We start from the raw sequence: 21,552 nt of genomic DNA on the forward strand, positions 1-21,552 counted from the left end.
GAAAACCATTAATACTACCAGCTAGACAATGTCTTGCTGACAGAAATGAGGCATTGCTGCAGTTTTAGAGACTTAAGGAAATTCTGTGGCCATTGTTACACTTTTTGAATCCAAGCTTTCGTCTGTGAGGATCGCCTGTCTCAGTTTTTAACTTCACAGAGAATCTGGAGCTGTGACTCCCAGGAGTCACAGGTTACAAAGATTAAACACATACACCAAAAAATGTCTTTCTATTCCAGATTCTGAGGAATCACAAAAGTGGTTTCCACTAATCTCCATACTCTTCAGATATAGTTTTCAAATAATGTTGTGCATTGGAAAAGTGGAACTCACCATCCCGCTTTTTTCCTAAACTAATACTAATGTAGACTTATTTAGACTCTTTTGTAAAGTGGCTTTGGGTTTCTTGAAAGGCAGTGTATAAATCTAAGCTATTATTTTTAATCTCTGCATACACAGTTTGAAAGTGGAGAGAATAACTGAACGTTGCTCAATCACAGTGGGTACGGTCAGAGGTTTTGTTTGTACCATACTTGCACCCAACGATGCTACAGCAAAGCTCATGTGTTCATTAGGGTTTTCAGTGGATTTGCAAAACCCTTCAGTTCGAGCCAAAAAGATGACACATTTTCATCAGTGCAACAGCTTTTTTCATAGTTTCTTAAAGCAAAAGGGGTGCCCAGATCTCCCAACAATCCACCAGCTGCCTAATACCAACACAGAAGGACATGCACCCAGAGATGTTTCTGCATTGTGCCACTTTTAGTAGGAATATACCTTTTCGTCCTTTTGCTCAGACTACATTCATGAAGAAACAGATAAAGTGTATATTACAAGGTAAATTTTCTATTTCATCTGGAATCTTGCATTCAGCAAGAGATATTAAATTATTTCTTTCATACATTTTGGTTTTGATATGACATTTAAGAAAGTCACATATCTCCCATCACATCTTCATGCCCACTTTAGCATATGTGCATGAAATTCAATAGCTAGTCTTTCATGGTTACTAGGCCTTTTTGTAGTGGCCAGTACTGACACATATTGCTACCCTTTGCTTTCAAGGATGTAGAGGGTAAACCACCTTGTATGTTTTCAGTTTTCTTCATAGCACATTTTCCTTGAAAGAGAAAGAAAAGTTCATATAAATGTGAAAAAAATTAATCGAAAATGTAGAAAAAAAGATCAAATCGGAGGAGACAAATAAATGAAAGTTTGAAAGGAGAAAAGGGAAAGGCCAAAGGAGAACTTTTTACATACTCAGTGTATGCATGAGATTCATGTGAACAGCCTATGTTATCTTCATCTGGTTATGTTCTCCAAAGGCTCCTGGACCTCCATTATTTCTTAAGTCTTTGTTATTATGACTCTCATGCACATTTACCAACTAGGCAAATATGATGTACTGTGAGGAAAATATTTTAAAATTACACCATTACCATAATAATTTGCACGATACGACTGCAATTGTTTTTAATGGTGGAAAGTGCGCTGGAGACATAAATTTTCACATGGCACCTTGACTGTAATTAATTTTAAATCCTGCACCGCTCTCGACCTTTTCCCCACACTCAAAGAAACCGGAACAACTTTATCGGCACTTCCGGTTGCCAAAAAGAGACGATGTCGCCGTCTTCATTTAATTTTGTCGACGCTAAAGACAAATTTACGGTAAGAAACACAGAACCTCAGCAACTTATAAATATATGTGCAGTCATATATTTTAGATCACAGTTGAAATCCTAGCCTGGGTTTGTTAGTGTAGCATGTCGCATGTTGTTACTATAGCAGGTAACAGATGAAGCTAAGCTAACGCAGATGCTAACCAACGATGCCGTTTGTTTCATAAATGTTTTCTTCTTCGTCTTCTTCTTCTTCTTCACACAATTTCAGGCGTCTGCCGTCCAGGCTTTGACTGGAAAAAGCATCAAACCTTTGATCAGTATTTTTAACCAGATCCCCGGCAAGTAAGTGAAGTTGTTAGTTCTTGCTAACTTATTGTAATGTAATGTAATTACTTATTGTATTGTAATCATTTCTGTTGGCTATTATAACCTATAATAATGAAGGAAGGAATGCAACGTTACTGATCGCTTGTTTTTCTCACGTTGCAGTGAGGCGGAAAAGAAGACAACCCTCGATCAGGCTCTGAGGGGAGTTCTTGGTGATCTGATTGTAAGAAATGCTTTTTGTTTGTTTGTTTCTAGTACGCGTTTGTTCGCTTTTTAAAAAAATGAAATTACCCTCAAAATCCTCAGACGATATCTTCAAATGTTTCCAGGTTGAGCAGAAGGCGAGGTGTGATGACTACCTAGCTCTCATTTACCTGAGCATTGATGGCGTTACAGAAGGTATGTTACTCAACTAGGGGTCTCATAAGTAGATCCAGGTGATACACTGATTTTTAGGATTTAAAAAAAAAAAAGAATAGTTTATTCCTTTTGTGCCAGGGAACAAAACCTGTACCATAAATAAAAACAAAAACACTTTTGGATTAGTCTTTTAGCTCTTTAGTTCTCTATCTTTGAACATTCAGCCAGTGCAAAAATCTGTGACACAGCATATAAACATCAGCCACTGCCTTGTGAAAGCCAAGTTATTTCCCATTAGTCTCATAGCATACATCACTCAAACTGAGCACATAGTAGCATGTGGCTGATATATGTGTGCGTCCCAATTGATACCATACTTTTATAGCCAAAGAAAATCCTTTTTTGGACATATATGTGTGAGAAATCCCTATTGCACATCTACTGAGACGATTTGGCAGGTCTGTTATGCTGTGGGGGGGGGGGATGTTTACAGATATGCTTCTGATCCACTTGCCCCTTTTTATTTATGAAAAGCATGCATTTTGCAAGCAGACTGCTCGGGTAATCTTCTATAAGTCTTAGAGACAATGTGTCATGTATGAAGAAACTTAAAAGACTTGTGTTCCACTGCAGGTATCTGTTCTGCTACGACCCCTTTCGTCCTGCTGGGAGACGTGCTGGACTGTCTTCCTTTGGACCTGTGTGACAAAATCTTCTCTTTTGTCGAAGAGAACGTCTCCACGTGGAAATCGGTAAATAAATTCCAGCTGTTGAGTAAAGCCCCCCACAAATTTGCCCTGTGTTGATCACATGTTTACCAAAGCTGTGCTTTATTTTTCTCACAGAACTCCTTTTACACTGCAGGGAAGAATTATTTATTGAGGATGTGCAATGGTAAAGAGCTTATCTCATCATTTTGTGACATATGAAGCTTTTTATCTTTAAAATGCAGAGCAGTGTATTTTCCTGTCTGTGTAGATCTCTTAAGGAGGCTGTCCAAATCTCAGAACACAGTTTTCTGCGGGCGAATCCAGCTCTTTCTGGCACGTCTCTTCCCTCTGTCTGAAAAATCAGGTAAGAACAGCAGTATTTTATCATTATAAATAAATAAACCCACATAAGCCTTTTGAAGATGAGGTTTGCAATCATTCATGGCACTCTGTCAACCGCATTCACAGCTTCTCTGATCAAGTGATTGTTCTTTTTATTTTGTTTGCTTTCCAGGCCTAAATCTCCAGAGCCAGTTTAATCTAGACAATATAACAGTGTTCAACAAAAATGAACAAGAAAGCACTCTCGGCCAGAAGGTAAAGATCTGATTCTGAATCTGAGCACTTTAGAAGTAATCAAAAACTGTGAATGTTAAATGTGTCACTGTGTTTATAGCACACAGAAGAAAAGGAGGATGGTATGGAAGTGGAGGAAGGAGAAATGGGGGAGGATGATGGCCCTGCACCGAGGTAAGTTAAAGGCTTTCTCAAGAATAAATCACAAGGTTTGTTTCTTTTGTTTATTTGTTGAAGTAAACATTTTGATTGGCCCTTTATCTGGTTTAATTGTTATTGCAGCTCCATTCCAATCGACTACAACCTGTACAGAAAGTTCTGGACACTGCAGGACTACTTCAGAAATCCAGTGCAGTGTTACGATAAATTCTCATGGATGACATTCCTTAAGGTAATGCACCTTACTGCAGATGCCTTTCCTGCTCATTTTTAAGATGGCAAGTATCCAAGTAGATGATTAAAAGTCAACAATCACTTTTTTGTCCTACGCAGTACTCAGATGAGACTCTAGCAGTATTCAAAAGCTATAAGCTGGATGACATGCAGGCCTCTAAGAGGAAGCTGGAGGAGCTGAGAGCATCAAGTGGAGAACATGTTTACTTTGCCAAGTTCCTCACAAGTGAGAAGGTGAGAAGACTTCATTTTAAATTTCCATGCTACACTAATTTAACCCATTAAAGCCTGAACCACAAAATAATTCCCAGAAAAGTCAAATTTTTTTTAAAACAATTTTTATTCAATACATTTGTTTGTTAATCTTAAAAAAATCAAAAACAAGGTACATTATTCATCAAGGTATTAATCAAATGCGATATACTTGATGTTAGAGGGTTAAGAGATTTAACACATCTACAGACTACACACATCTGCAAACTAGTGTTTGCTCTTTGTCTTTGCCTCAAGTGTTTTATGTGTGTCTGAGCATCTGTATCGGCCCCCACTCAGCTCTCCACTCAGCTCTCCACTCAGCTCACACTCACTCTCCTATATTTGGAAGTCTGCCTCACTCACAAGTCCTCTTGCAACATAATGTGCTAGTCCACACTGCCAAAGTTGTGTGTTGTTAAGGAGAACAGGGACTTAGTTTGTAAACCTCAAAGTTCTGGACTAAAACAGAGCACTGGGTAGGAGGAGGAAAACGGTAATGGCTGCCAGCTGTTTGCCTCTAAACAAAACTATCATCAAATATTAACACTTGTTGATAAGCTTTTGTTGCCTTTGGAGTACTACAGTGAGTTATTGTAAGTTTGAGTAACATTAGTCATATCTTCACTTGTCAAACACATGTAGGATAAAACATAGACACACAAACAAATGTTGAAATGGCTAACAATGTGTGGCGCTCTGACAACGTTTGTTCCCTCACTGCTGCACTGCAAGCTCCATATCCATTGCATTTACTGCTTGTTTTGCTCATGCTGTGTCATTTGCTTTATATTACTGAGTTTGTTGTATTTATCTACATGTCACTGATCGCCATTAAATATTTGTAAAGATTGGAGTTGCACATTACCTCACTTTGTTTCTTTCGTCTTTGTCTCCAGCTGATGGACTTGCAGCTCAGCGACAGCAACTTCAGGCGGCACATACTGCTGCAGTACCTCATCCTCTTCCAGTACCTGAAGGGTCAGGTCAAGTTCAAAAGGTGAGCAGTGTCTCAGTGCTGACCTCGTAAATAAACTTTGTCTGATATTGGTTATTCTGAATTCTTATTTGTATTGTTTTTAATATTTTTCTCCTCCTGCAGTTCCAGCTGTGTTCTGAACGATGACCAGGCTGCATGGATTGAAGAGACAACTAAACTGGTCTATCAGGTGAGTCCTAAGTTATGCTGACACGCTCAAATGTAAATCTATAAGAAATAAAATAGCCAAACTCTCTATAGAATGAATTTTAATTTTAGTGGAGAAAAAAAATGTCACCCAACAAACCACACTGAGGTTTGTGCAACAGTTTGCTATATAGGTACCAAAATGTCACAGTATTAACTGGTTGCAACAGGTGGCTGCTCCTCATTGAGCCTGGTTCTCCTGGAGGTTTCTTCCTGTTAAAAGGGAGTTTTTCCTTCCCGCTGTCACCAAGCACTCGCTTATATCGGCTCGTCTGATTGTTCGGAGTTTTCTCTGAATTATTGTAGGGTCTTTACCTTACAAAGTAAAGCACCTTCAGGTGATTGTTGTTGTGATTTGGTGCTATTGAAATAAAATTGAATTAAACTGAATGAAATTATTCATGTAGTAAGTTTAGGAGAAAACAAGCAAATTATTCCCATTTTTCATTTTTATTTTAACAAATATCAAGTTCATTTTCAGATAAGTATTTAATCAAACAAACAAATAACCCTGTGTGTGTCTATGTTCATGTGTGGGCTTGTCTGTATGTGCAGTTGTGTTTATGTGTCTGACACTGGTACTAATATGTGTGGAACTTCATGAATCAGAGGTGGATAGCACATTTAAGTGTGTGTGTGTGTGTGTGTGTGTGTGTGTGTGTGTGTGTGTGTGTGTGTGTGTGTGTGTGTGTGTGTGTGTGTGTGTGTGTGTGTGTGTGTGTGTGTGGTTTTTAATTTGAATACCTCCCAGATTGTTTTATATATTCTTGGGATTTTAGCTCAGTTTGTGAGCTAAAATCCCTGTGTGGGACAGGCAAAAGAGGCACAGCACGTTGATTTCACAACTGACGTTTTGTTTTGTTTTATCACAGCGGGTAGAACAAAAACAAAGGGAGTTTGCACTCAAGCATGAAAGGTGACAGCCGAGTCCACCCAGTTTTGCCTGCAATCATGTGATCCCAGATATTGTAAACATTAGCCACATTGTTTTGGGGGCATTGTCATTCAGAAATGAAACCAACACACTGGGTCTTCAGTTTGCTCTTGCAGCCAGCAGCAGAACATTTGGCATGATTTCCTCATATCTGACTTGTTTTCATTCTTGAGAGGAAATGACTCTGGGAAACTGCAGCTGTTCATTTGGAATTTAAAGTGGTGCTCCTGTGTTCATTCCCAAATGCATTTTTTTTCTACTATTTGGTCTGCTGTCTGCAACAAACCATTTCAGTTTCCTGTAGGCTGGCCTCTTTTTAAGCCAGTTTTCTTGTTTTTATCCCTCTCTGCCTTGATTAGACTTAATTTTCCTTTTTGATAAAGTTTGTAGTTGGGGGCTGGATCAGGTGACCCTGAATCCTCTTTTAGTTTTGCGGAAATAGGCCTAGGCTTCCCATGATGCACTTTCTTTTTCACTTACCTTGTGCTATATAAGCACCTCTGTGTTTATACACTACTCTGCATTTCCACAGTGTGTTTTTTCCTGTCTTCGTTCCCCCACCCCTAAAGAGTGGCAGCCTGGTTCTGCTGGAGGTTTCTTCCTGTTAAAAAGGAGTTTTTCCTTCCCACTGTTGCCAAGTACTTGCTCATACGGTTGTGTGATTGTTGGGGTTTTCTGTGTTATTGTCGGCTCAGTGCCTTACAATATAAAGCACCTTGAGGCAACTGTTGTCATTTGGCCCCAGTGAAGCCTGAGCTTTTTGCTCGCAAGAATTACTGGTGTGAAGTTAATATTTAAACTTTGGCCACGTTTAACATGCATGCACCACTGTTACAATATATGAATGTATATGAAAACACTAGGGGGAAACCCTAATAGGCTCAGTCTAAGTGGATGTCACAACAAGCTGTAAATCCTAATTTTCTGTTCTGTGAAGGAAAAAAAACAGAAATGGTCCTTTCTCATATTTTGTGCTCACCTACTATGTAAAAAAAAAAAAAAAAAACCCATGGTGAATCATGACTTTCTGTTATAAATCCCCTTTAATCTGTGCTCTGCTCTTGCAGCTGCTGAGGGAGATTCCTCCTGATGGTGACAAGTTTGCTGCCATGGTTGAGGTAAGCCATGCTTTGGGAATACCAGTATGATTAAATGAAGCTTTTGTTTATGCGCTCACAGCTTGTCAAGTCTTTTGTTCTCTATACACTGGTCCCACTATAAATGTTCATTATCTCTGACAGCACATCCTCAACACAGAGGAGAACTGGAATACCTGGAAAAACGAAGGATGTCCGAGCTTTGTGAAAGAGAGGTACAGCAGTGTAATGTTTTGAAGTAGCCGTTCCAGATAATCATTTTATTTGATTTAGGGTTTAGTCAGTTTTTACAGCAGCATAGAATGCTTGATAGCATGCCAAAATAACAGGTGGTCCCACTTGTTTGCCTCTTTAACAGAACAGTAGATGACAAGCCCAAAAGACCCACAAGGAAAAGACAAGCTCCAGAAGACTTCCTTGGAAAAGGGCCAGACCGGAAGATTTTTATGGGAAAGTATGTGCTTGAATCTGGGGATGGGCTGGTGGAGTGGTGTGAAGTGTGGTTTGGTTTTTTTGTTGGTCTCAGATTTTCCATCTGTATCGGTGTCCATCCTGCTGAAGTATTATTGGAAATTTAGTGAAACTGTAAATTTTGGTCATTCAAGCTCTTCTCTTGTTTGCTAGTGATGAGTTGACTCGGCTGTGGAACCTCAATCATGACAACATGGAGGCCTGCAAGTCAGACAGCAGGTTAGAAAAGTCCTGAAATGAGTTCACGTTCGGCTTTTTGTATATACACCCTACATTTGTCATTTTACAACTGCGGCCTTTCTTTCAGAGAGTTCATGCCGTCATTGGATGAATTCTTCGCAGAAGCTATTGAACAGGCCGACCCGGCCAACATGGTCGAGGAGGAGTACAAGTAAGATGGCTTTTACAAAACCTTTCTTAACCATGGAGGGGGAAAATCCACTATTCGATCTCCTACCTGAAACTTATTTTTAATTGTATTTCTTTTATTTACTTTACATATATTTACTATTTTCCTGATGTCTTTTATGTCTAATCCTGTAACTCCTTGTAGGGTTGTGCGAAATGCAAACTATGGCTGGCGGGCTTTGAGACTGCTGTCCAGGAGAAGTCCACACTTCTTTCAGCCAACAAACCAGAAGTTTAAGAGCCTGGCAGACTACCTCGACAGCATGGTCAGCAAGCTGGCCAAAGAGCTACCAGTAAGGATTTTATTTTATTAAAAAAAGCAAAAACAAACTGGGAGTTTCCATAAGTCCATGAAACCATCCTTTTTTCTTTTTTTTTCTCCGTTCATGAAGAAGGACATCCCATCTGAAGAAATAAAGACAGGAGAAGAGGATGACGATGATAATGGAGACAATCTGCTCAAAGACAGCAATGACAGTAAGTCGTCACATGTTCTGTATTTCACTCTAGATGTTTCTGACTTCACATATGTTTGTGTGTGTCAGCACTTAGACAAGGAAACTATTATTATTATTATTATTAGATCATCCAAACGAAGGACCAGTGAGCTTATGTCATGGTGAGGTTCACAAGAATCACTACTCCTCCTACAGTATTATTTAGAATTTAATCAGACTTACAGTTAAAGATCAACTAATGTGTCTTCAGCTGTGCTTAAGGTCAAGGTCACCTTTGTTGTTACACAGGTGCAGGAATCGCTACACCTTAATTGTCATGATTATAAATTGAGTGTTTGTGTGTATTTAGACACAAATTCTGCCATTGGGTTAATAAAGTTTTAAGTTACATTGGGTTCCCATGAAGAATGATATCACCCAGCATGAGGTTTCTCGATGTTGGTAAATTTTGCATGCACAAAATGAACAAGAAAGAATCACTTTGGCACACGTGTTGCAAACCAGTAGTGTGATGTTAGGAGGTGATGATCAGGATCTTAGTGATCATGATCATGGAGGAAATAGTCCTATTGGTCGGGGACTTCCTGTCACTATTATCCCAATATCAGTGACATGGCCAATGCTATCACATGATTTCATGCTTTTTATTGCATTTCAATTATTTATTGACCGTGTTGTCATAAATCTTCTGACAATTTCACCTGGTGGAGAATTTGTCCCAGATGTGACTGTTTGACTTCTCATTAGATTTTAATTCTCATTATTCCTCATTCTCGAGCAACTACATACTTCATATGTTACGCTAACCTGTGGTCGATTGTTGGATTTCAGTGAGGTCAGTGTTCTAAATCAAACAATCAAGATGTGATTGAAGTAGAAGACAAAAATATGTAGTTAATGGAATAGAGGCTCAGATGTAACCGGAGCAGCCCGTTCCCTGGAAGCTGATCACTGAAAGCCTTAATGTAAGAGCCAAAGATTTTTCAATGCAAGTGAAAGAAGCCATCATTAGGATGAAGAGGCAAAATAAATTGTAGCAATTAGTGATGTCTGTTTGAGATCCAGGTATTAAAAACAGTAAATTTAACATTGTTAGTTTGTCTGATTTAATATTGAGCCTTGGAGAAAGGGAAAGAGCAAATGGGGGATCATTCATAAAAATAGCTGTTAAACCTCTTGAATTTTAGCTGATTTTGATTGACTTTAAACCCACTGTGGTTTGTTTAGAGAATGAAATTACAAAAATTGTCATTGTCCAAGTATCTATGGACATGACTGTACCAGAAAGAGCAGGTGTTACTGATTTAACTTGTACTACTGTATATGAAAGTGATATCAATGAGCTAAAATGTAGGGCTGGGCGATATGGCCTCAAATTCATATCGCGATATAATTTGAAGCATGTGCGATAACGATATATATCACGATATATATTCTTTTCTTCTGTATAACGTATTTCCACACTATAAGGCACACTTAAAATCCTTTAATTTTCTCAAAAATCGAGAGTGTGCCTTATGTATGAATTCTGGTTGTGCTCACTGACCTTGAACCGATTTTGGCGTGTAGAAATCTGTTAAAAAATGTTTTAGTACAACTTTGGTAAGCCTGCTGATGGACTGCTTGATGGATTGTCAGAGCATTACGGCTGCCGTAGTGAGGAGTAATCTGGGTCCAAAACTCCGTCCCCTTCAGGTCCCAAAGTCAAACGAACACTGAGAGTTAAAAACAGTCTAAATTCTTTCATCTTTAATTAAATCATCAGCGTTGCTGCTTTATCGGGTGTAACAATTAAATTTAACATCCATGCAAACATGAAAACAGAATTTATTAAATTTAACGGAGTTAGAAGTTAACAGGAAGTTAGCTCGCTAGTTTATACCTAAACATTTCATACCATGTTCTGACTGAGAGATTTTTGAAACTAATTAAAACGTACAGCTCTGCTACCACTTCCAACATAAATGAAGACAGAAAACTAAACAGCAGTGGCGTTTGCAGGGTTACCGAAGTTGGACTACCTGGTATATAATGTTGTGCTACGTGATTGCTAGCGACACAGCTATGTTAGCATAACATTAGCACAGTGAAGCTGGAGGATGAACGGCAACTTTTTTTCCACTCGATAAAAGTTAACGTGAGGGATTCTGGTGGTTAGGGACAAATGCAATCGCATAGCAGGATGCTATACACGGGCCAAACTTCAGTCAGGAGAACATAATTTACTGATGATAATGGTTGTAGCCGCTGTGATACTTTCTACCAAAACAGGCGCAGCTTGATGACATCATCAACATGCGCTATCGCGATAGAGCGATATAGTCAAAATCTATCATTGGCCAAATCTATATCGTTTCTATCGTATATCGTTTATATCGCCCACCCCTACTAAAATGCAAAATACTGGACTGTGAAACAGAATTTGCTTCTGTACCTTTCCCCTTAATAACATTGCATATTCAATTTAACTATCAGTATGTTTGCTTTCCCTCTTTCATACGCTTAATTTAAGATGATGAAAGCATGACCCTCAGTTCCAACTTCACACATATTTCCATCTTAATGTCTTCCCAACTTGACCTCTGTATTTTACAAGCTCCCACTTCCCACAATGAATTGAGTTTATTGTGTTAGCGCAGTTCCAATCCTGGAGCAGAGAGCTATTTATATCCTTCCTATTCCATTTTCTTCAAGGTCCGAGCATTCAGAGCAAACCTGTGACAAACCAGCAGATGGATGACGTAGCAGCCAAACTGGGCGCTCAGTGGAAGAACCTCGCTTCTCATTTTGAGATGAAGGCGGCAGAGTTGCGAGAAATCGAAACGGACAGCGAAGACGTCGACATGCAGGCCAAACTGCTGCTGGTGGCCTGGCAGGACAGAGAGGGAACACAAGCTACTGTGGAGAACCTGGTCGCAGCTCTGAACGCTGCAGGTTTCTCCCAGATTGCAGACTGCCTCAGTGAGGCTTAAAATCTGTATTTCCGTAACATTGTTCTACTTTTTTCATACAAAAACGTTGGAAACTAGTTTTTATATGTCAGATATTGTGTTTTTCCCCACTGTAGAGAATTCAATAAATGTTTTCACCTTGTAAAAAGTTTGGTAGCATGTTTGTTTTGATACACAACAATCTCATTTTGGTGTAACACTTTATTTTCACCACCTATGAAACGAGTTCAGTCAATTAAGTTATTACAGAGAGTTGATGTTCAGGCCTTACAGACTGTGGCAGGGCGATCGGGAAAGCTGCACGGAGAAACAAGGTGAAGCACAGCATTTTTTTTCTTCTTTTTGTAAAGGTATAGATTAAAGTCTGAGATCCGCATCAGCAAGAACAATGTTCAAAAGCTTATTGAGCAAACCATCACGGTTGAATCTCAAGCCTTTATTAAACCGCACACAGTTCACCACAAGGGCAACATGTTCTGAACCGTTTCCCCACACACTTCCCTGAAAAGAGCATTAGTGAAGATTTGGCAGAAAGAACCTCATCTGTCAATACATTTCAGAACAATTACAGGAGATGATGTGAGCCAAGCACTTAAAAGACCTGAGATTGAACCCAAATTACCCCGAGGGGGCCAACAGGTGAACAAGGGCAAGTCTTTACAGTGTTTTGTAATACGTCAGAGACGATACAAGCCAGAATGTCGACGACAACAGCTTGGCTAGGCATTTCTGTACAAGATTAAATGACTAGAGAGAAACATTTTGCTTTAATGATATGAGCACCTTATCAAAGGCTTTAAAAAATATACAATGTGTATAAAACATTTAATGAAACTGCAGCGCTAGACTCAAAAACCTCTTGAGGATCCAGTCCAGAGATTGCCTCTCATCATCTCTCCATTTTCAAAGCCCACTGTGGTTGAATATTTAACACCATTTGACAGAATTTGTTTACAAGCATCTGTGTTGGTTACAAAAGAAAACAAAAAAATTAAGGTATTCAAATCTTTAAAGACACCAGTTTTATTGCACATCTATGCAGACAGTGCTTTGAAATGGCAATTTGTGTGTATATTGGATGTTGTCTTTGTCTTCTGAGAAGTCTGCCACAGCTATTGTTCCTCTTCAAGTATGTCCAGCCGCCGGGGGCCGTACAGTAGAACATACGCTATATGCCAGTCTCCACCACCTGACAGTCGCAGGATATCCTCTGGAGACACCACACTCACCTTGTCATCGTCAAACTTGACCCACTCATCTGTCAGAACGACACGACACATGAAGCGCTTGCACAGTATAAATTGGGACTGATCGATGTCAGGTGCGTGCCGATTACTGTCACACAAATGCGATTACCTTCTTTCCTTTTGACCCATCCCACATAGTGGCCTGAGGAGCTTGAGCGGCCTTGGTGCGTCAGCACAGCCTGCAGGTCGTAGTAGCCACTGTTGTTGGAACCAAGGTCTACAAGAAGAAAACATGCCGTACCTTTAATTCTGACTCGTGATCGAAAGAAAAATATCCACATAGAGAGAAAAGAGAAAAAAAAAAAAAAAGCATACTCAAATTTCACTCCAAATATTTCATGACAAAAAAACATAACCTCGTTTGTTTTGACAGGAAAATGAAAGACAGGTCCAGCAATTTATTTAAACGTGGAAAAACAGAGTTTGTACCATTCAAACAAGCTTGAAATATTTGGTATGACCACCTTTATTCTTGGACAGCCTGAACTGTCTTTGGGAACTCTATTGTAATTTCTTTAAAGAGTCTTTAGGGATAGTTTTCCAGGTTTCTTGAAGGACATTTACACGTCTGGGTTTAAAACTAATTGATTTCCCTGATTCAAATTGATTTTAGTTTGAATAATGAAATATCGATTCATGAAATCCATTTTTAAAAATAAATGTATTTTGCCAGAAAAGCCAGAATCTCAGGTTAAAGCTCACGAAACCATTTCAACAACCACCAAACAGCTAAAACAGCCAACGATTATAGAGCAGGTAAAGGGTTTCCGCAAAAAGATGTAAACACAGAGCACAGATCCACCCCGATGGCACGTATGCCGACATCCCGGGTGTTGAAAGCCGATGTCTCACAGATTCTGAAGCTGCAGGTTTCGTCGCTCTCAGACCAAAATTCACTGAACCAGCAGCAAAAGAAGATCAAAACTACACTTCACGTTTAGAAAACACCGTCATGAATTCCCTCTTACTTTTGCTGTTTTGCTTCCACCACAATAAAAATAAATTAAAAAAAAAAAAAAAAGCCACACTTCCTGTACAGTTCTTTCTCTCAGTGTACTTCAAGACCAGTTTACCATAAAAACAATCCGTTTTCTGCATTATTTGCTTGCTTATTATATACCAGTTCACCATTGTGTACAGTATTTTCGCCTGCTGTTTTTTGCCTTTAGAAAAAAAAGAAAAAAAAAAGGACCTCTGACAAGAGAGCCTAATTTCTGCTGTTCAATACATGACTTGTAAACTTTTACAAATTTTGCCAAATTGCAAAATGCTTAGCAGTGTCTCTAATAAAACCTCTGTAACTTTGCTCTGCTTCACTTCAGCAGCATCAGGTAATGTTCCTGTGTTGATTCATGGTTTTCTTCGGTTTTTGATCTACTGCAGAATATTTTAAGGTTATCTGCTATAAAAGCCAGGCCAGGAAAATTTTCTTCATGTTTTTTTTGCGTTTTATCCTCAGTTACTTTGACACAAAGGCATCTGCCTGATTCTCACATCTCTGATGAAGTCTCAGAAGTGTCAGCTTTCTATTTATAGCCTATAGAGATATAAAAATATAGATATGTACTGATTAATGATCATTATTATAATATTTCTGTCTGAGTCAAAATTGAATCGAATCGAAGAGGAGATCAAATCCAGTTGGGGCCCTGTGAATCAGATCGAGTCAGTTATAGGAATCAGTGACGATACCCAGCCCTACTGATAGTGTTGCACTGTATTTTTCACCGCCATAGTGAAAAAGCTAACAGACCCTTTCCAGACGATAGATCGTGTTTTGAAGCTTGCCATGTTTGTCATCCATTTGTCCAGTTTCCTAATTTTTTATTTTTTTTAAAGGACAACCTGTTGGTGCAAAAATACTATTTTATACCTGTCAAAATCTATCTTTGGCATTTTTTGTAGATTCAATTGAACTTTGCTTAGTTGTCTGTTATGTGTAGACAATAGTAGTTCATCACATGAGTTAGGCACCTTTTTTATGCTCAAATGATTCATAAGTCAGTCTTACAAAAAAAGTAAAATAAATAAAAGTAAAAGTCCTGTACTGAATGTCCTTCTTTCCATGTGTAAATTGAGTGAAAAAGCAGCCAATGTCCCAAGATAAAAGACCTTCAGAAAGCCTGGAGAACTAATGCTCGGCCTGGCTCCTTGGAAACGGGTGATGACTCGAGACTTTGTCTGGTAAGGCAGGTGAATTTGTAACGCATTTACATTTTTTTCATCTACTTCAAACACCTGATTTCTTTAACTTATATTGTAAATGTATTTTTTTCTACTCATGTAACAACGTTTCCTGCAATACTGTCATAGGTACATACCCTCTGGGAATGAGAAAGGCTCATATTTCACTTCTTTTGCTGCTTCTGCCTTCTTCATCAACTAGAAAAGAAAATCAAATAGAGTTTATGCTTTAAATAGGAGTTCATCTACTCCTAAATATGTGTTAATGTCATGGCGAGCTGATCTGCTTTACCTTTTGCTGCTGTTTCTCTAGCTTCTTGTCCTCGACCTCCTTAAACTTTGACCTGATTGGTAACATCTTTTCCTGCAGCTCCGCAGTGCACAGCTCATAAACATCCAACATGAGCGGGAACTTGACATCCTAAAAAAATATACACAAATTTTAAGACTTTAGATCCTCAGCTACTGTGAGCACTGTTAGAAAGAACTGCAGCTGAAGACAAACCTTTAGAACTTTTGCATTGACAGACTCCTTCTCTTTGTAGAAAAACCTGACCATCTGAACAGTCAAGTAAGCAGGCAGGCGGCTAAGTTTTGACTAACAGGAGGAAAGAAAACCGAAATAAATGTCATACTCGAGTTCGTACATACAGCTGGCAGTTTCAAATGACAAAAAGGAATATAACAGCGAAAAGAGGACTTACGGATTTTATATACAGCGCATTTCTGTTCAGGGTCGGAGACATTTTTGTGATTTCTTCTTGCAGTCTCTGTTGGGGCAGAAAAATTATTAGAATTTAAAAAAACAAAACAAAAAAAATAACCAACTTGATCAGCTGTCTTATCATGTCTTGTGATAGAACATATATCCTCTTTACTACACGAGCGTGTAACCACCAGTATCCTTGCACCTGTCCACTGCAAGCCATTTCATTTTGCACAAATCCTGCCAAATCTTCCAAGTTTGTGCGGTTTTTCCTTCTGATGAAGTACAATTGGACCAACTCATCCATGTTGTAACCCATGCTGATTGACAGGTGTCCTGGCCCAAACAGCTGGAGTGGATCAGCATCTGCTAGAAGCATAACTGTGAGTCATGCCCCCTGCAGACGTCCTCTAATGACACTGCAGGGGTTGGGTGTATTAAGGGTGGCCAGGAGTGGGAGTAAAGGGAGCTGTTGAGGAGTTTTATGGAGTGGTTTGGTAGATATCACCTCTTTGTGGACATCAGCAAGACAAAAATTGATTTCCAATGTGAAAAAAAGAACTGTGACTAAGCCCATTACCAGCATGTGTGAGGGGGCTGAAACAGTGGACCACTACAGGCACTAGGGTGTTCACTTGAATGGCAGACTAGACTTAAGGACCAAAAGTGATGCTGTGCGAAAGGGGGTGAGCAGACGCTACTTTCTGAGGAAACTCAGGTTCTTTAATATGTGTAGCAAAATGCTGGAGATCTACCATCCTGTGGTAGTGAGTGTCATTTACTTTGCTGTTGTGTACTTTGCTGGGGGACAGCATCAGTGCCAGAGATGCCCCCGTGATCAACAACTAATTCACAAGGCTCGAACCATTGCTGGTCAGAATGTGCAGGTGTCTGAGTCAGTGAGGGACGGGAGGTCAATGACAAACTGCTGTCCACCATGGACAACCCGCCATACCAGCTCCCCACTACAGAGGCAGCAGAGCTCATTCTCATTTGGACTGATTCAACCCCGCTACCATAAAGACCACTTCAGGAAATCATTCCTACTATTCTCTATAAGACTGTATAACAATTCCTGTTCTGGGCAGGTAAACACACATGTCAGCATGCAAGAAATCACATTTTTCAACTCAGATTTCTATACTATAGTTTCCTGCTGCAGTTTCTTATGTTTACATATTTATTAATGACATCTGCAGTTGGTCTTATTTTTCTTTAACTTCATGTTTTTGTTTTGTTAAATCAATTTTGTATATAAATATTTTGCACTACCTCACATTATAAGCCCTTCACTGTCAGCTTGTGGTACTACTTTTTAATACTTTTACAACATTGCTTTTATCGTATTGTGTTTATTGTTTTCACGCTGTTGTAACACAGTAATTTCCTTTGCGGGTTCAATCTGTCTTATTGGCTTGTTATGTAGGCCCAATTAGCTGATATGTGCCTGTGTATTGCACTCATACAGTTTGTGAATGAATCAAGCTTAGCGTTAGCTCCTAACTGTAACCATAATAGTCAAAACACAAATGTTAAAGGTTAAAAATGTCCAGTCCAAAACCACTGTGTGATCTCACGGTGGCTATATGCATCTTTCATACCATCTATGCTTTGCACACAGACCTCAGACTTTTCATGATACATACCAGCCTTAGTCCTGTTGCCAGGTATTTCACTTCTTGGTTGATGAAGCAACTGAGCTGGAGCTGGCTTTCCTTGCCCTTGATTGGTTCCTCTTCCTCAGACTCTGTGCATTTCATGCTGAATAGTAGAGTTAAGAAGAAGCCTGGCTCATGAATGTTTCACCTCTGGATTTTATCTCATTACCAACAACTATGAAAGAACAGTGCAGTCTTTTAAAGTGAAACTATATATCAAGTATTAAAGTGCACAAAGATTTGATTGACAAAGACATCAGAAGGATACCTCGTTTCAAATTCTACACCAAAATACTGGTCGATGAAGTTCTTCTTTGCAGAGGCAGAGGCAGCTCCACCCTCAGATTCAGTCTGAAGATTAAAAATAACAAAATTTTCTCATGAATTTATGAGACAGCCATAATTAGATTACAAAATAACAGATTTGGTGGGTTTTTTAAGCATTACCTCCATGGTAGTCTCTGGTTCTAGTGGCTCCAGCTTTTGCTGAAGCACTCTCATCATCTGCAGCCAACATTCATTGGCATCCTGAATAAACAACAAAGCACAATAAATGTCATGAATTTGCTGCCATTATGAGACTGAGTTAAAGACACGTAGCATGGCTAATCAAATTTAACGACGCAGAACTGTAATTAAGAGTTTTTCACCTGCTGGAGGTACTGCCCCTGATCCCCCTTCTCAGCAAACTGTGGAAAGGCCATATGGAGGAACTGCAGCAAAATAATGGGAGGGAGGCTGGACGAGGTTTTATCCATAGTCTCATATAAATCACGAAGGGCTAAAAAACAAAGAAACCATTTTATTTGTATCAGTAAATTCACGACATTAATATGTCTATTTTTTGGCATGCTTCACACCTGCTGTGATGTACTGAGACGGTGCATTTGCCCCTGAAGATCGCAGAGCACCTGAATACCTGTAGAGGGAGAGTGATGTGATGTGAACGGCAATAAAAACCAGTGGTGGTGAAATTATTCGTAATCGTCTGAACACGTCACCGACAAACAGTAATAGCAGTAAAAATGACCTCCTGAGTGCAGTTTTGAGCTCTGGCACAGAGCGAAGACACTGCACTGTGGCGTTCATGTAGCAGGTGTTGCCCAAGTTCGTCAGTCCACAAGGCAGTTCCATCTGACAATGACAACATTCACAGTGGCATAGGTTCATCTCAAGGTATAACACTACGTGTAGGTAAGGGATACATAAATTTAGTTTCATCGTAGATCTGGGACTGTGCAGAAGGGACAATACAGAATCAACACATCACATTGAGTCCTCAGATGACCATTCTTTATCAAGTATGGTCATCTGATCTGTTCTAGATACATAAACTGTCTTTTTTTTAAAAGCTCAAGTTTGTCGAACTCTGTCCTTACAATTCTTTTGGCGCGTCCAATTTCAGAAACGGTAATGAGTTCACACGTCAAACCCCACAAACTCTATGAACCACTAAAGAGGCTTTGCTCATTTCTTTAATTTGTTCTTCCCTCCTGCCTGTGACCCAGACATCAATCTCAGTACTTCATGTTGCTGGAGGAGCTTTAATAAAAGACGCACAAGTGTATCCTTTTTTGGAAGTACTAAATAAATAAGTAAATATAATTCAAAGCAGCCCTAAACATAAACAAATATTAAAGAACACTGCTACATCTGAAAGTGTAAAATACAGTTGCACTCGGGCTATGAGAAAAAAAAATTATGATGCAGTTATGCCAAACATGAGATTTGAATAAAATCTCCTTAAAAAAAATGGGGCTCCAGAGGATGCATCTCTCTCTCTCTTTTTTTTTTTAAATGGCTGTTTCTTCCACCAACTTCTCTCTCCTCATGTCTCTTCCTCCCCAATTCTGCTCACATCCCTGACGAGAGGGACCGTGTCCTCAGGAGAGGATCCACAGATGAACAAACTGATAATGAGAAAGCGGGTCTTTTGTTTGCCCATTTCCATTTTAAAGACATTTATCCAGTATTTATCATGTGGAAGTTTGTAATTCATACTGTATTTTGAGTCTGCTGCATATTTTCTCTTCAGTAAATAAATTATAAATTCATTACTACACCAAAACACCTAGCTTGCAAATGTCTCGCTGAGCCACACACAAAAAAAGTTTTTAGCAACTAAATGATTCTGCACATTTAGTTTACCATTTTATACTTTATACTCAGTACATGAAAGCCCAATTCAATCAATCACATCCACACTAAAAGCTGTAATTGTTATATTTGTTCACCCCACAGTGGTAATTTTCAGGATTACTCACCGCTGAGGCCAGCTGCTCCTCAGTCATGTCCTCTACAAACATGGGTCGGACTGCAGGCTCCTCGGGTAGGGCATCTGCTGAGCCCATCATCAGCAGGGTCATTCCCTTCAAAAAGCAGAGAAATATTCATTTCAGTAATTTATGTGACAATTTTGTGGTGAAGCTCCCGTAAAGAACCACTTGGTATATGCGGTACTCACATTTTTCAGCTTAATATTTCCCCACTCGTCATCCTAGAATTCAGATAAAACATTGATTAGCAACCTTAAAATGGATAAGGTTTACTCATCTTACCTTTAACTTTACCTTATTTGTTTCAAAACAAATGAAAAGACAAAACCAATCCTATAATTAATCAAAAAGTCCCTTTCATTTTTGTAAGAGCCATAGCACAACCTTGAAACTGAACCGAAACTAAGCATGTTTAAATTAAAGGAACTATGTGCGCTGATGTGGTTCTCTGAGGATCTCCTGTTCTAGATTTTGGATGTTTATATTAGTACCTTGAGAGTGCCTCCCTTCACCATGACCTTCTGTCTGTCTGGCTGAACTCCTGTCAGGGCAAAGAGCTGCGCCTTGAACACCATGGGTGGTTCCTCAGTGTTGAGCTCTACTGCATCAAACTTCTCTTTGCCCCATTTCACATTTACTGAAAGAAACAGAAGCACTCAGCGTCAACATATTAGCCTTTCCTGGTTTGGGAAACCGTGACATGACACAGCACCTCCTTAGCATCAGGGTAGTGCTCCAAGGAATAAGGCACCCGGGCAGTCAAGCTGACTGTCGGTGAATAAACACAAAGTGGGAGCCAACAAATATGCAGCAGTCTGAATGTCTATGAACCGTAATAAAGGCGCTCATTAGCGATTATAGAAATCAGTATAAGATCACTGACAAAGAAAACAAACTGAGTGATCGCATGTCTTCAACAAGACGCAGTTGGAGTAAAGACGTATAACTGTACACTATGATTTAGCTAGCTTTGTTAGCAATGCTATCCTTTATAGTAAAAGGCACAAGTGCTCCCAATTCTGCTAAAAAAAAATTTATAGGGAAATGTCTTCAGCGAGTAAAACCACAATTAAAGTGGTGACATTGCGGTGAAAATCAGTAGCTTTACATAATTAGTTAACTCACCTTACTTATTACCTGCTAACTGGGTAACTAAGCTAGCTGACAGCAGCAGTAGCTCAGTTAGCTTGGACAGCTTTTTCACGTACTCAGTAAATAACGTTAACAAACAGCAAGCCGGATACAGTGGTGTAACAATTCTGTGCGCTTCCCTGTTTCAAAGAAGTGTCTTCTGAAATAACTCTACCACTAGTCTAACAATTAGATGCTGTCAAGATAGCATGCTAACGGTTGTAGGCTAAATGCAAATCATGCTACACACAGCTAAGCTAACATGCTAATGTAATTTATGTTGCCGCACTAAAAACACGTGTAAGGGTTCCCGTTTTTAAAGTATTTTCTTTTTGGTGATGATCATGCTGTATTAAAAGTACTTTACCTGTAAACACCGGCATATTTAGAAACCTTTAATATCCTCAACTCGCTATTTTTCCTGTTTCGGTCCACTGGGGCGCGTATGAAGAGTTGCTAGTTCTCGGACTGAACTTCATTCAAACAGAATGACGCTGCAACAACACGCTGGGAACTTATCGATGCGCTCTGACATCTGCTAGTCGTCCTGCTGGCCTGCAGCAACATCCGAGATACACACACACCCAGATCATTCAGACTTC

The 21,552-nt window shown here is 39.4% G+C and overlaps 2 protein-coding genes across 2 annotated transcripts; one reads left to right on the plus strand and one right to left on the minus strand.

Annotated features, from left to right (window-relative positions):
* Positions 1-1,578: 1,578 nt before the first annotated feature.
* On the plus strand, positions 1,579-11,895 carry thoc1 (THO complex 1). Its single transcript, XM_063462721.1, has 21 exons — positions 1,579-1,671; positions 1,894-1,967; positions 2,115-2,175; positions 2,282-2,351; positions 2,946-3,064; positions 3,158-3,206; positions 3,291-3,386; positions 3,537-3,619; positions 3,699-3,772; positions 3,881-3,989; positions 4,091-4,225; positions 5,143-5,243; positions 5,346-5,412; positions 7,431-7,481; positions 7,605-7,675; positions 7,819-7,914; positions 8,085-8,150; positions 8,239-8,322; positions 8,485-8,632; positions 8,732-8,816; positions 11,492-11,895. The coding sequence occupies exons 1-21, from the start codon at positions 1,624-1,626 to the stop codon at positions 11,767-11,769; spliced, it is 1,965 nt and encodes a 654-aa protein (XP_063318791.1). The 5' UTR covers positions 1,579-1,623; the 3' UTR covers positions 11,770-11,895.
* Positions 11,896-12,163: 268 nt separating this feature from the next.
* usp14 (ubiquitin specific peptidase 14 (tRNA-guanine transglycosylase)) lies at positions 12,164-21,461 on the minus strand. Its single transcript, XM_063462977.1, has 16 exons — positions 21,318-21,461; positions 20,311-20,456; positions 20,008-20,040; positions 19,808-19,912; positions 18,574-18,677; positions 18,404-18,462; positions 18,194-18,324; positions 17,991-18,071; positions 17,812-17,894; positions 17,532-17,646; positions 15,884-15,949; positions 15,685-15,777; positions 15,472-15,600; positions 15,317-15,377; positions 13,105-13,212; positions 12,164-13,006 (listed from the first exon to the last, which is right to left on the minus strand). The coding sequence occupies exons 1-16, from the start codon at positions 21,331-21,333 to the stop codon at positions 12,861-12,863; spliced, it is 1,476 nt and encodes a 491-aa protein (XP_063319047.1). The 5' UTR covers positions 21,334-21,461; the 3' UTR covers positions 12,164-12,860.
* Between the last annotated feature and the right edge of the window lie 91 nt (positions 21,462-21,552).

Source organism: Pelmatolapia mariae, linkage group LG18 (genome assembly GCF_036321145.2).
Source record: "Pelmatolapia mariae isolate MD_Pm_ZW linkage group LG18, Pm_UMD_F_2, whole genome shotgun sequence".
NCBI classification, from domain to species: domain Eukaryota; kingdom Metazoa; phylum Chordata; class Actinopteri; order Cichliformes; family Cichlidae; genus Pelmatolapia; species Pelmatolapia mariae.

Coding starts and splice junctions, on each gene's coding strand:
- usp14 (XM_063462977.1), bottom strand. Junction 18,325..18,403: donor GTCTCAGTACATCACAGCAG/GTGTGAAGCATG, acceptor TTTGTTTTTTAG/CCCTTCGTGATTTATATGAG. Junction 15,778..15,883: donor ATGCGCTGTATATAAAATCC/GTAAGTCCTCTT, acceptor TCCTCCTGTTAG/TCAAAACTTAGCCGCCTGCC.
- thoc1 (XM_063462721.1), top strand. CDS start 1,624: ATGTCGCCGTCTTCATTTAATTTTGTCGACGCTAAAGACAAATTTACG. Junction 3,990..4,090: donor CATGGATGACATTCCTTAAG/GTAATGCACCTT, acceptor TGTCCTACGCAG/TACTCAGATGAGACTCTAGC. Junction 7,482..7,604: donor AGTTTGCTGCCATGGTTGAG/GTAAGCCATGCT, acceptor TATCTCTGACAG/CACATCCTCAACACAGAGGA.